This window comes from Eulemur rufifrons, chromosome 7 (genome assembly GCF_041146395.1).
Source record: "Eulemur rufifrons isolate Redbay chromosome 7, OSU_ERuf_1, whole genome shotgun sequence".
NCBI classification, from domain to species: domain Eukaryota; kingdom Metazoa; phylum Chordata; class Mammalia; order Primates; family Lemuridae; genus Eulemur; species Eulemur rufifrons.
In genome coordinates, this window is record NC_090989.1 from 253,018,345 (window position 1) to 253,033,634 (window position 15,290).

The window sequence follows — 15,290 nt, forward strand, 5'->3', positions numbered from 1 at the left end:
TCAAAGCACAGGAAGTTTGTCATAAGGACCCCAGGGTGTCTCATGGAGCTGGAGGGCTGAGGTGCAGGTGGGACAAGACCAGGGACTGAAGTGCTATCAGGGCTCTCTCCTCTCACCTCTGTTCCTCTCTGTTTCTGCTTCACTCCTCTCTCTTCCCGTAGACAGCCTTTCTCTGCTTCTCTAGGCCTTGTAGCAGAAAAAGTGGCCACTAATGTCACTGACCTTTCCTTTCTCCCTCAGTTCTAAAATCCTGGAGAAGGGCACAGGGGCCAAGTCATGTTACGCAAAATGGCTGCTGCCGCGGCCCTGCTCTGGGTGGGTGTCAGTTAAATAGGGTCATTATGAGCTGAGTGGATAGCCCAGAAGTGGCACTTGCTTTGCAGACCAGCAGCAGGGAGCAAACTTCCGTGAGCTCAGCCAGGGACTTTCAGCAGGGGTGTTGCTGTGAAAGGAGCCGTGAGCCCACAACTTCTGCTGGTTGCCTACTTTTTCTCTCACCATGGGCATTTTGTCCAAGTAGCTCCTGCAGCTATTTACGGTACAATTCACAAAGCACATTGAGAACCCTTAATGAAATAGCTTCCTGGGACCATAAAGTGTCCCTCTACTCTCTGTGAGGTGAAATCTGGGGCATCTCCTCCAGTGTGGCTTTTGGTTCCTGGTTGGGTTTGGGTGGTGCATTCCTATGAAGAGTCACGAGGAACAGCCCCTGTGGGACAGGCAGGGCCCTCTCTGGACAATGGGCCCCACTGGAGCCTTGGTGGTCAAGGAGCTGATGGCATTTGTGCTCTATGCACAGGCCAGGGCTTGTTCCTGATTGTGGTCTCCTCATGCTTGTGGTATGTGGGGTGCGGCTCTCACCATGCCTCGGTTAACAGTGATTTGAACCTAATTCATTCGATACACAGATCCAAGAAGAGTGTGTATTACCCTAGAACTGGGAGTGTCATGGCAGCCCCAGCAGCTTTCCTGTGGCATGTGTCAGCAAAGGAGAGTCTTTTAGTCTCTGCCAGGAACTGCAGTGTCCTCAGAGCCAGGCAGAGCCACGTCCAGATCAGCAGGCTCCAGGTCCCCAAGAGGGTGAAGGTGGCCAGAGGCCCCCAGTCTGGGGATGGCAGAGGCGGCTCCTCACAGCCCCTGAGGGTCTTTCCAAAGATGCGTTGCACCCTGGATCTGATCTGGAAGGGAGGCATATTCTTCCAGCAGTGGAAGGAGTAGTGTTCTCCTAAAAAGGAGACTTCCTTTTGAGTCCTCCTGAAGTCAGCCTTGTCTTAGCTGCCACAATTAAATGCTCCTAATGCCTGATGGCCCAGGCTTCTCTGGAGTGGTCCAAACTGTCCACTGGACGTCTGCCCTTCTGTTGCCCCAGGCACGTCGCAGGATGCAAAGCCCAGGTCCTCATCACTCACACATACTCTTCTCTCCCTCCTTACTCTGTTCAAGACCCGTTCCTCCTCTAATAGTCACTCCTTGGGTGATTGTTCCCACCAGCCACCTAACCATCAAGCCCAGGAGTTATTCACTCCGTTTAAGAAACATTTATTCAGCCCCTACCATATGCCAGGCCCTGCGCTAGGCCCTAGAGGTAAAGACACAAGTCAGTGTAGGCACAGAAGCTCACAGGCTAGTGGGAAACACAGGCACAAGGGATTACACCGTGGGGAAGGGAAATAATAAGAACTTGGTAAGGCCACGACAGGAGAAGGGGGTGGAGCATCTTGCTCACCGGTTTATGAGGTTCAGGGAAGGTTTCCTAGAAGAGGTGATACCAGAGTTGAGTCAGGAGAGAAGCGAGAGGAGGGGCGGAAGAGGCCTTCCAGGCAGGGGTGTGTGGGGCACAGTGTGTCTGGGGGACTGTGAGCGGCTGTGAGCGGCTGATGCTGCTGGAGTGTAACACGCAGCACAGAGGAGTTTTGAGAGGTGAGGCCGGAGCCATAATCAGATGCAGGTTAAGAAGGCTTTCACTGAACTGGGCGTGGTGGCTCACGCCTGTAATCCCAGCACTTTTGGGAAGCTGAGGCAGGAGGAAGCTGAGCCCAGGAGTTCAAGGCTGCAGTGAGCTATGATCATGCCACTGCATGCATTGCAACCTGGGTAACAGAGCAAGACTCTGTCTCAAAAAAAAATAAAAAAAATAAAAAAAGAGAAAAGAAGGCTTTGTTGGGAAGAGGAGCATGGGGAGCATCTAATAAGATTGGACTTTGTCCTGTAGGCAGTGGAGAGCCATGTAAGAGTTCGGAGCTGTGGGTGGGAGTGGGTGGCGAGGGAGCCCTTATCAGATTTGTATTTTGAAATGACTTCCCCAGGAGGCTGTGTAGAGAGGTTTGAATCTGAAAGTGGGGGATACACAGCAGGAAGCAAGATCATAAAAAGGCAGGAGATGATGAGGCCTGAAGAGGGCTATGGAGGAAGGCGAGAGAAAAGAACTGTCACCAGGAGGAGGAAGACGATCGAGTCAAGGATGGCTTTCTTGTTTCCGGCTGGGGTATTGGGTAGAACTAGAGAATACAGGAGAAACAAGTCTTTCGGGAAGTTTGATGAGGTCATATTTGGATATATTGAGTTTGAGCCTACAGGATATTCAGGAGGGGAATTTCAGGAAATGAACAAGTTGACTCAGTAGGAGAGTATGCAGTCACTCCGGGGAGAGCACGCAGAATGGAGAAACAGAGGGTGAGGAACCTCTCCCAGGGAGCCCTAATGTTAGAGCGCGAGCCAGACAAGAGAAGCCCAGGTAGGAGAGAATGAACACAGAAAGAAACAAGGAGGACAGAGTGAGCAGAGTACCATGAACGCCGAAGGGATACAGCTGTGAGATGTGCGTTAAGGAATGAGGAGAAATGAGCAGAGTCACATACCGCAGAGAAGTCCAGTAAGGCAAAGGCTGGAAAATGTTCTTTGGACTGGACATTTGGGAAGCCACTGATAAACTCGTGATTGGCAGGAGCAGCCCTTGGTGGGTACAGTAGCCCCGATTTCACTGTCCCCTTGTGTATGTGGAAGGAGCGTGGGAGTAGAATGCACATGCAGGGATCAATCTTGCTCAATATAGAGGAAGTCTGATTTTAAAGCTAAGCAAAGTTGCATTTTAGAATATAACTGAAAAAAGAAAACAGTTGTTAAACATTCAAAAACCATTTAGGCCCCACTCTGTAGGGAATAAACACAACATAGCTCAAGAAGGAATGAGTACCTGAGCTGTAGCGATCCTGTGCTATTCTGGCAGGTTTCTAACGTATGATTCCATGAATAAAAGCAACTCAAAAGCACATTTTGGACATTTATAACTGTATCTATCCTGACTCATGCTTTAAAAGGCTAGTACTGTATTTGGAACTTGGTTTTTGAACAACAGTGCGCCCTGGTGTAGATGTCAGGCATAAATACTTTTATTAGCTCTGATACTCTGTCTAACTCAAAAAGCAGGTTCAAAACAGATGTTTTGAGATGGGGAAAGTGCTTGATTTAGGGAGCTTGTTTAGGTTTTATGTTTTACAACATCTGCGGGTGCCATACTGGTATGGCTCGTTTAAGATAAAAATTCACTTGCCCTTGTGCATTGTATAACCGTGCTTCTATTAAGTGGGTTACAAAGTGGGGCCTACCACTTATTTTTTTAAAATAAAGTTTACAAAATTATAAATATAGAAAATTGAACAGTAAAATCTCCGAATTCAACCATTTGTGTTACATAACCAAGCACATAGCTCAACAAACAGAAAATTAATGACAGTGCAGGTGCCCTCCTTGTGCCCTCTGTGGTCGCTGCCACTCCTGTCGAGGGTAATCACTATCACGTCTTCTCATTTCATAGATCAATTTCACTTGTTTTTGAACTTTCTATAATTTCTGAGATTATTCTCACAAATAGAGACTATACTTTTTTGTCTCATTCAATATATTAGCGAGATTCATGCATGTTGCTCCGTGTAGTTTATTCTCTTTACTGCATAAAAACCATTGTAAAGCTCCACCATAATCTATCAGTTTTATAGTCGATGAACATTTGGGTTCTTTCCAATTTGGGGCTATTACAATCTGCTATGAACATTCTTGTACTTGCCTTTTGGTGCCCATCTGCTTGCATTTATACTGGGTCTATACCTAGGAGAGGAATTACTGGGTTATAGGGTGGACTTAACTTTAGGAGATAATGTCAACTAGTTTTCTAAATTGGTTGTTCCAATTTCTATTTCCATCAGCAGTGAATGAGAATTCCAATTTGCTTCATATCTTCACCAACACATGGTATTGTTACTCTTTGTAATGATAGATTATGGTGGGTATATATGTCATTGTGCATTTTAAAGTCAGCTTTATTAATATGTTACTTGGGAGGCTGAGGTGGGAGGATCACTTGGGACCAAGAGTTTGACACTGCAGTGAGCTATGATTGTGCCACTGCACTCCAGCCTGGGCAACAGAGCAAGACCCCTGTCTCTAAAAAAGAAAAAAAAAAAGATATAATTCATGTATCATACAATTCACCCACTTACACTGTACAATTCAGTGCATTTCAATATATTTAAAGTTGTCATCCATCACTATAATCAACTTTAGAATACTTTCATTACCCCCAAAGAAACCACACACCTCTTAGCCATCACCCTCAACTCTAGTATCCCTTCGGCCCTAGTCAACCACCAATCTACTGTCTCTGTAGATTTGAAAATTCTCAACATTTCATATAAATGGAATCATACAAAATGTGGCCTTGTGTGTCTGGCTTCTTTCATTTAGCATAAATGTTTTCAAGGTTCATCAGATTTTTAATGTTTTTATTTGTGTGTGTGTGTGTGTGTGTGTGTGTTTTGTTTTGTTTTGTTTTGAGACAGTGTCTCGCTTTGTTACCCAGGCTAGAGTGAGTGCCGTGGCGTTAGCCTAGCTCACAGCAACCTCAAACTCCTGGGTTCAAGCGATCCTGCTGCCTCAGCCTCCCGAGTAGCTGGGACTACAGGCATGCACCACCATGCCCGGCTAATTTTTTCTAGTTTTAGTTGCCCATCTAATTTCTTTCTATTTTTTTTTTTTTTTTTTAGTAGAGACAGGGTCTTGCTCTTGCTCAGGCTGGTCTCGACCTCCTGAGCTCAAACGATCCACCCGCCTCAGCCTCCCAGAGTGCTAGGATTACAGGCGTGAGCCATCACACCCTGCCTATTCATCCCTTTTTTTTAAAGTCCTATTTGCTCACTTAACTGATGGGACATTTCATAGTTACCATGGACATACTACGAAGTGGTACTATTCTAAACCAGTCTGTGAGAGCATGACTGTGGTCTATCTTGGCTGCAGTAATGAGAGAGAGCTTCTTTAACTTCTAGGTCAAATTATTTTGGTCATGCTTTATGATAAGAAATTCTGGAGTCTTGAGTTCATTTGTTGGAACAGACCCAAATGATTTCCTGAGTTGGAACAAATCTGGCTTTTCCTACAGGTGCCCCTTCCGCTGACCCTATTGCTGCCATCGATGCAGAGGCACGGTGCTTTCCATCCAGTTGAAGACAAGACACATGGCAGGTGGCCATGTGAAGACAGAGGCAGAGATTGGAGTTATATTTCTGCAAGCCAAGCAATTCTAAGGGTTGCCAGCAGCCACAAGAAGCTAGGAGAGAGGCAAGGAACATACTCTCCTCAGAGCCTCCAGAGAAAACCCACCCCGTCAACACCTTGATTTTGAACTTCTGGAATTTGTGCTAATTTGTTATGACAGCCCTAGGAAACGACTCCTGATCCTGAAGCTGGCATAAGCTGGTGCTCAGCAGAAGTTTGTGGAGCAGTCTGAGGCTGCTGATGTTCCTTAGAAGAAGCTGGATCTTTTTGTGTGTGTAGAACAGAAAATAACTGATGAGCTCACTTTTCCCTTTCTGATGTTTCCCCAGTTAAAATTTAGGTAGCTTGGATTAGATAGATGGTCCCAGTTTTTTGTAGATATTAAGATTAAATGAGATCTATTTTCCTGTTTAATGGTATCAGGACTGGGGTATTTGGAGTGTGAATCACCATAGATAGTAATACTTTTTTATTGGAAAAGCTGGCCTTGTTTTCGTAGACAGTCAAGGTTCTTTTCCTCTGATTAGCTTAAGTCCAGTATTAATGTCCAAAAGCAGAAGAGAAACAAAACCAAGCAGAATGTGTGGATACTATACTGCTTGCACTGACTACAAAAATATTTATCGTACCAGGATTGTTTGCACTGTCAGAAACCTATCTCATCACACATTTGGAGAACTCTTATCAGAACATACACAATAACTACCAGGAAGACTGGATAATATAAAAATGACTCTTATTCAGGCCTAAAAGGACCAGGACAATAGGAAGAGGGAGGCTACTACATTGCAAACCTACAAGTTCACTACTAAGGAGACAGGCTGTGGGGAAGGGATTCTGACACTGGAAGACTAAGAAGGCTTGTTAACATGGTCACCGTGCACACTGCTGGGTATGGGGCTACAGATTATCAACCAGCCACCATGCCTTGTTTCCATGTGAAGACCAAGAACCAGAGGTTTGAGGGATGTGGGTTCCTTTTTCATGAACAATTTACTTCCTCTCTATAATGGGAAAACATCCATACTGATTCTGCAGCACATTTTCAGATTGTAAGGTGACATTCAATATTCCTGGCTGTCACTATGTTGATGTTTTTTCTTCCAGTCTTTCCCCTATATTTCCTATCAGTTTGGGAGGCAGAGAGCCACATGAAAAAGGTTAGAGCAATCTCAAGAGGAAACCACTCCATCATCTCAAAGTGGGTTTCAAATTTTCTACCCTCAATTTTTCAGAATGCTAAATTTTATTATTGCCCAATTATTTTAAATAGTTATGCATCTGAAGGTGCTAAGCAAATATATGATTTGGAAAGTTACGGACAAACGGAGTTTGTTCTTGAATGTTATCTAGGGCAGCTACATATATGAAGTTCACAGTAATTAAGCCTTTTTAAATGAGTTTTACATATCACAGCAACAAAAGTTACATTGAACTATAGAGTAAAATGTTTTTTTAATCATACTATAGTTTGTTAAGGCACACAATGGTAAAATTAAGAAGTTCTGGGGTATCGTGAGTAACGGTCAGTTCTGTAGAAACCAGATATCCTGGTATTGCTCTGGTTTAGACCTGTGACATCCAACATGGTGGCCACCACCCACATGTGGCTAGTCCAAATTGAGACGTGCTGTAAATGCAATATACACATTGGATTTTGGAAACTTGGTATGAGAAAATACAAAGTATCTCAATAACTTGTAATATGTTGGATTGAATAAAATATATTAAAAATAACTTCAACCATTTTTTACTTTTTTAATGTGGCGACTAAAAAATTTTAAATTATTTATGTGGCTAATTGTACACTGGACAACATTGTCTAGCCAATTCATTAAAGTGCATAAGAGACCTGGAACACTTGGCTGTGAAGTGATCACATCTGTAAGAATTTTATCCTCTGTTGCAAATGGGGGCCTAAGAACTAATTGTACCCAGTGATGGTTATTACCACATTTGAAACACTTGTGGATTAGTATCATCAAAGCATACTATGTTGTAAGAATAAGACTAAGAAGACTTTAAAGGGAAATAAATTAGCCAGGATGAAGTCCTGACAGGGTCCACATTTTATGTCTTATTTATTTTACGTCTGTAGCTCACCAAAATATGTTCTGAAGATCCAGTGGCTTTTTAGGACAGCTCTCTTCCAGGCAGTGACTCAGGGCTGCCTCCACCCTGGCAGAGGAAAAGAGAGCTGGCTTTTTTATGCTCCTACATGGAAAGGCCATATAGCCTATATTTACAGGCCTTGGCCAGAATCAGCCACATGGCCTTCTCTGCCTCGCTTTAAGTAGGGCAACTTGGGAGAGTGCCCGGGTATTCAGTAAATGCCTCTGTAACAAAAAAGCATAAATTTTGGGTTTCTTGTGGCCCAAGTATGTTGTAAAAAGGGCGGGGGGGAAATCAGGATTTGGTCACTTTTCTGAATGCCTCTGTCAGTTAAGTACTGGAGCTGGTCAGAAGGTATCAACTTCTTAAGTAACAGTTACCATATGCATAAGCAGTTTTTTATTTTCCTCCTTTTTTAGTCAAAGGAAAGCTGTTATACAAACATATATGACAAATGACAAGCAGAAGCTCCTCTTTCCATATGTTGACAAACTATAGCTAACATGGACAAATGTGACCTATTGTAATCTTGTTTCCTTCATCTTATAGTTAACATATATAGGAAGAAATCTAGTTACCTACTTACGTATCCCTACTGTTCAATATGCATATGCCATGTACAGCTTTTTTAGAGAAATAGGTACCATATGTTATGCTAGTTACTTTTGTGTTTCTAAGTTGTTTACACATATGTAGAAACATAAAATCTGAAATACAGTCTAAAAACTAAACCTGGCAGCTAGTAGCTCAACCCAGCTGTACCTTCCTGCTGGAATCCCCACCTCACCCCAACCCACCATGCACACATAACCCTTTCCCCTTCCCTAAGCCAGTGACATGAAAAGCAACAAACGTTTTTTTTTAAGTGTACATCATACATTTATTACCAACAACCCTCTCAACTCCAAAATTGGGCACAGGGATTAAAAATAAAAATTCATTGCACTACTTAGTAAAGCATTACTAGTAACTTTCATAAAAAATGTACAAACTTTGTTAAAAATTTATCAAGCCTTCAAATGATTTGGTTACAGATATTTATAATACGTACATTTAAAACTATATGTTAACTGATACAATGGAATATGATTTGAGGAAATGACTCAGCAAATGATTCCAAAAAACACCCCTGTGAGCTTTCATAATCTGAAACGAACAGCAAAATGAGGTAACCAAATGTACCAACAGGGGGGAAAACAGCTTTCTAATGAAGGCCTAAAGATATCTGTGAAAAATATTCTCTTAAGTGAGTTGGTAGATCTCATTTAAAATTATTACAAGAGGCCCAAATTTATGAATCTTAACAAATCACATTTCAGAGAGTATATAAAATCTAAATATGCTTTCACATTTTCCAGATTTTTCTCAAAAAAAGAAAAAAAATTTCAGGACAAAAAATCCTAATGAGATCTTGATACCTGGAGGCCTTGTGTTTTAGGGGATGGGGGTTAAAAAAAACATCAAAGATGACAACTCATGCCAAAAAACAAACAAGAACCCACAAAAAACCCACAGCTGAGTTAAGATGGTAAAGCCAATATTGTTTTAGGAGGAAAGAGAACGAAGGCAACAAACCAACATCTGCTTGCTATCTGGTGCTTCACCCAAGGTGACAACGGTTGGGCATGAATCAACTGTTCTTTCTCCTGCGGCTAGTCTGAGCTGGTCCGAACACATGCACATGTGCTCCTAATACACACTAACCACTTAATAAGCAAGTCTGCACACATCTCTAAGAGCCCCATGCAAAGAAAAGACATTCCCGAAGAGAGATCAGTCACAAGAGTGCAACAATTAAATTCAGGATTTTACTGAAACAGACCCTGCTGCCTCCTAAAATTGCCAACTGCCTCTCAAAAATTTACCGAAAAAGGGACATTATGAAAAGAATTCACAGAGGGAGGGAAGAAAAGCTACTTTTCCTAGTCATTAATTAGTACAATGTGCCTTGTTAATTAGGTATCTCTATATAAATTAGAAAAAGTGCTTCACTTGCATGCTTCAATAAAATGAATACTGAGTGTAGTAGTGTTATGTTAGATCTGTACAGATATAAATTTTTTGCAGCTATATAAAAGAGTCTATGTATAAGATGGGCTTTTGCCATTTTAAACATGATTTTTTCATTAAAAAAAATAAAGATTAAACTATACGTGATTTGTATGTAGCTGATTATTATGCCAATAATTTTGGTCTTTAACATACTTTTTATTCATCAGGAACAGGTGTGGTATGTCCTAATGATTTCAAAGTAACATGTGCATTTTACCACTTAGATGTATTTCTAATGCACCGACAAACCTAGGGGCAAACAGAAAGTATGCAAAATCCTACTTGTATGACTAGATAGAGGCAACAGTGTCTGGAAAAGGGCAAAATTGTGCTTTTGTGTGAATTGACTTTACTGAACTCTAGGCTGTGATGAGCTTATAGAGACTTCAAGGGAAGGCAAGCAGCATGGCAGTAACAAGTAGTTAACACTGTCTGAGTAGAAAACTGACACAGAGCCAACTGCAAGTTGAGTGAGGCTGGCAGCAAGTTATCACAGTCCTGACTGGAACAATGCAGCTTGTGCTACTGCAAACAAAGCAATGACACCAACTGCAGGAAGAGGCAGACAATGTTCAATACACTAAAAGAATGAGAAAGTAATCTAAACATTGCTGGAAAAACAACTTTCAACAATCTGAATTATGCTTAATGAACCTATTTAAAAAAAAACCCACACGGCTAGGTATTATTTCAGATCAACTAAATGAAGGTCAATTCCTGTTTAACAGCATTATTTTCTTGTACAAAAATCAAATCTTCATTTATACTGCAAGTATTCTGGACACCTGTTATATTAAACTTTTCTCATTCAAACAAAAATTAAAAGGAAAAGCAATAAAACATCAAAGCAAATCAGGTGTAAGGAACACGAACTGTCACAGCACTTGATCCATCCTGAAACAAGACATTCAATGGGAAGCACATTTACTGAGGGAAGAACAACTAGACAACTTTCAGAATTGGAGTTTGGCAGGTGAATTATATGAACAGAAATACAGTTTTCATAAAACAATTTAGTTGTCTATGAGAGCTTGAACATAGAACACATATTGGAAGTCAAGCTGAGTTAACAGATTTTGTTCTGATGGAAGTCAATGAGGTGAGACTTCATGGGACCAGTGGTATTCTTAGAAATATATTAATCAAATATCTTCAGATAGACTACAAATCTAAACATTAAAAAAAAATCACAGGTACTTTCTGTAAGAAGCTTACTGGAAATGTAAAGGAAAAAACAAGAAAGTATCAACATTCAAATCATTGATTGAAATGCTAATATTGCTAACTGATGATGTATGATAGATATTGCACCTTTTTTTTGGAAACAGCAAGTTGGAGCTTTAAAAATTTTTCACAACAGAATAAAAAAATAAGGTACATGGAGTGAGAATCTGTTACACTTTTTTTCTTAAGTGACCTACTTAGGACCACCAATAAAGAGAAGGTGACAGCTGCCTGAAGCAAAGGAAGAAGGCTTTTCTCATTCCATTCACTGGGAGGGAAAGGGATGGAGTATTCAATGCTTAGAATTGATGCACCCTTAGCAATCAGTGTGCAACAGCAAACACAAGGGGAAAAACCAGTGTACAGTACTAGTGCTGTTTAAATAACACACCAGATTATACATTGCAGCATAATTAAAACTACACACACATTCTTGGTACATGCTGGTATATAGGATCTCATACACACATTAGCTACCATGCCCTCACACAAGTGGTTGCACACATACTCTCTCACACACAGACACATTTATTACCAACAGTCATACACTGCATTCATTTCCACTCACAGTTTCTGAAGGCTCTATATAAGGTAGATTGCTATATCATCTGGAGCTACCACTTTTTATAAAAGCACATGCTAAAAGATCACGTCCACTGTAATCTTGCAGCAACACTCGGAATGATCACACAAAAACCAGGGAATGTTAGTGCACACACGAAATTAAGCTAAAGAAAAAGTCTTTGGAGTTCCAATCACACGGTTAGTATAACAATCCCATAATTGTGAAGACTAATTGTAAGCTTTTATAGTTGATTAAGTCACACAGTGCAAAGAAAGGTCCATTGACCCTTTTGGTAAAGGGAGGGCTGGAAGCCACACAGATTAAGTTCAATGGATAGTCCGTATATACATGTGATGAGGAACACCCAAACTAAATTTGTGCTCTTAGGTTGGTCATTCTGAATCCCGATGCACTTCTGAAGCATCAGCTCGGCAAATTGGGCAAGTACGATTTGCCTAAAAAACAAAAGTAAGAGAAAACTTGTCTGAATTATGACTTGTATGATGAAACACATTATAAAAACAATGAAGCTACTTTACCACTCATATAATTTTTACATTCTTTGTTCCTTTAAAGAGATACAAAGCATTTAGTTTGTCTTTTTTTAAAAAGCCCCACAAACTTCAAAGACTTAATATAGTCCATGCATGATTTTTTTTTTTTTTTTTTTTTTTGAGACAGAGTCTCACTTTGTTGCCCGGGCTAGAGTGAGTGCCGTGGCGTCAGCCTAGCTCACAGCAACCTCAAACTCCTGGGTTCAAGCGATCCTACTGCCTCAGCCTCCCGAGTAGCTGGGACTACAGGCATGCGCCACCATGCCCGGCTAATTTTTTCTATATATATATTTTAGTTGTCCATATAATTTCTTTCTATTTTTAGTAGAGACGGGGTCTCGCTCTTGCTCAGGCTGGTCTCGAACTCCTGACCTTGAGCGATCCACCCGCCTCGGCCTCCCAGAGTGCTAGGATTACAGGCGTGAGCCACCGCGCCCGGCCATGCATGATTTTTAATAAGTCTGTTCGAACATATAAACAAGATTATCCATCACCTGATTAGACAAATTTAATAACTGACTTAAAAGTAAAACTGTGGCTATTCTTAATGGAATGAAGTCACAGAAAATATTTAGTGGTACCGAAGAACCTGACTGTAAAATTACCAATTTTACAATCAGGCTCTACTCACCTCTTCCTTGGCTCCTAAAGTTGCTCTTTCTCCATTTCAACAAATGGCACCATCATTTGCCAAATTGCTAAAGCCAGAAACATAAGCATCACGTGCTCTCTGACTTCCTACAACCCATTATTCAGCAAATAGTCTCATTTCTACATTATGATAGTTCTCAAATTAGTCCTCCTTTTTATCCAATCGCCACCAACCATTCTCTGTCTTGATCACCATGTCCTTATACCATCTCCCTGTTATCTTAGATATTACCTCTTCTCTAAACAGTGGCCAGTGATCTTTCTAAAACATAATCTCAGTCATATCCTTCCCCACTGCTTTCAGGATCAAGTCTGTACACCCTGACACTTCAGAGTGGCTGCACAATAAGTTGGTCACGAGTTTTATCTCTGAACACCTTTTCTCTTGCCACTCTCCCTCACACTCCAGCCATCAGCCACAAAGAACTTGTGGTTTTCTGATTGTTCTCTGTTCTGACATGTCAGGGATTTGCATATGTAATGCTTTCTTTTTCTAAAAAGTTAAAGACTCTTCATCTACAGGATTCAGTTTTGGCTAAGGTGGCTACCCCTGAACTGTGCTCACGCAAAGAACTACTCTCTCTCTCTCTTTTTTTTTTTTTTTTGAGACAGAGTCTCGCTCTATTGCCCGGGCTAGAGTGCCGTGGCGTCAGCCTCGCTCACAGCAATCTCAAACTCCTGGGCTTAAGCAATCCTTCTGCCTCCGCCTCCCGAGTAGCTGGGACTACAGGCATGTGCCACCATGCCTTGCTAATTTTTTTTTCCATATATATTTTAAGCTGTCCAGATAATTTCTTTCTATTTTTAGTAGAGACGGGGGTCTCGCTCTTGCTCAGGCTGGTCTTGAACTCCTGACCTCGAGCGATCCTCCCACCTTGGCCTCGGAGAGTGCTAGGATTACAGGCATGAGTTATCTGTCTTCCTCACCAAACTGTGAAGTTATCTAAACCAGTATTTTCTCCAAATCAGAACACTCTGTTAAAAAAAAAAATTGACTATTTAGATTCTTTTACTGCATCACATTTTTATTCTACTATTATAATTTGAGACTGTGAAAGCGTGAAGAGTAAAGAACACATAAAAAATTTTAGAAAAAGGAGCCCCTACAATAATTTGACACTGGCAAAATCACTGTCAATGGGTTTGTGTTTTTTGACTTTTTTTTTTTCACATATACAAGGAGAAAATGGTCAGAATTAAATAAAAACAGTAGATGTTTATTCCCTACGCCAATCTCTGACAAAGGAGCTCCTATTTAGGCACCTTTTTAAACTCTCAGAGGAAACTGGCCTAACAAGTTCACACCTTGTCCCTACACACCATTAGAAATTCAGGACACTGATTGTCAAGAACAGATACGCCATTTTTCAAGTTTTGCATAATCACTCCTATGTTAATGACTGCAGTTAATTCTTACCGGACTCTTCATTTGCAGATTATACTGAAGTTTGTGTTCTAATTTTGTCTCCTATACCCACTCTCCATGAAACCATGAATTTACTCTAATGAACCTATGGTCAGTAAAACAGAAAATTCAATGCTATTTCCTTTACAAATGTCATTACTTTACCTTAAGCCATTTGTCAACACACTTGGCATGGAACTCGTGGTTACAGGGTAAGACTCTAAGTAGCTGCCTTGACTCAAAATCACACATGCATACTACACACCTAAAAAAAATCAAAAAGATCATTTAACCACAAAACCAGGTTGTTTTCTATTTTGTTATGACCACTGAAGCCTATAAAACCACTTTTCATTCTCAGTTATCAAAACATCACTTAAAAATTTAAACAAAATTATCAATCAATACCCTGAAAAAATCATGATGTTAAGGCATTCAGTAACAGTGCTTTGCTTTACTGATAATCAAGAAAATTTCTGGTTAATATCCAAGCCAGTCTTGATACCAAAGACACTATAGTTTTCAAAAAAATGGTGCTGGAACAACTGGATCTCCACATGCAAAAGAATGAAGGTGGACCCATACCCTCACATCACATATAAAAATTAACTCAAAAATGGATCAAAAGCCTAAATGTAAGAGGTATACTACTAAACTCTTAGAAGGAAACACAGTAAATCTTCATGACCTTGGATTAGTCAATGGTTTCTTGGAGATGACATCAGAAACACAAGAAATAACAGCAAAAAAGGAGATGCAGGTGTCCTTGCTGTCTGCAGGGGATTGGTCCAGGACTCCCCATGGATACCTAAATCTGCAGATGCTCAAGACCTTTATATAAAATAGTGCAGTATTTGTGACCTATGCACATCTTCCTATATACTTTAGATAATCACTAGATTACTTATAATACATAATACAATGTAAATGCTATGTAAACAGTTGTTACACTGTATTTTAATTTGTATTACTTTTTATTATTGTATTATTTTCTTTTTTTTTATTTTTTATTTTTTTTAATTTTATTTATTTATTTTTGTTTGTTTTTCAGCTCATTAAGGGGGTACAAAAGATCAGGCTATATACATTGCCCATGCCTCCCCATCCCCCCGAGTCTGAGCTTCAATTGTGTCCATTCCCTAGACAGTGCACATCACACTCATCATGTAGGTGTGCA

The 15,290-nt window shown here is 40.7% G+C and overlaps 1 protein-coding gene across 5 annotated transcripts in view; it reads right to left on the bottom strand.

Moving 5' to 3' along the window:
• Positions 1-8,521: 8,521 nt before the first annotated feature.
• RNF38 (ring finger protein 38) overlaps positions 8,522-15,290 on the bottom strand; it is a 129,420-nt gene continuing 122,651 nt past the window's right edge. For 3 of the 5 annotated variants that reach the window (XM_069474435.1, XM_069474436.1, XM_069474434.1), the window contains 2 exons: positions 14,279-14,378; positions 8,522-11,958 (listed from right to left, as the gene is read on the bottom strand). In XM_069474435.1, coding sequence (XP_069330536.1) covers positions 11,896-11,958; positions 14,279-14,378 — 163 coding nt within the window. In that variant the 3' untranslated portion in view covers positions 8,522-11,895. The remainder of the gene's footprint in view (positions 11,959-14,278; positions 14,379-15,290) is intronic. The other 2 variants (XM_069474433.1, XM_069474437.1) reach the window with 1 other exon arrangement.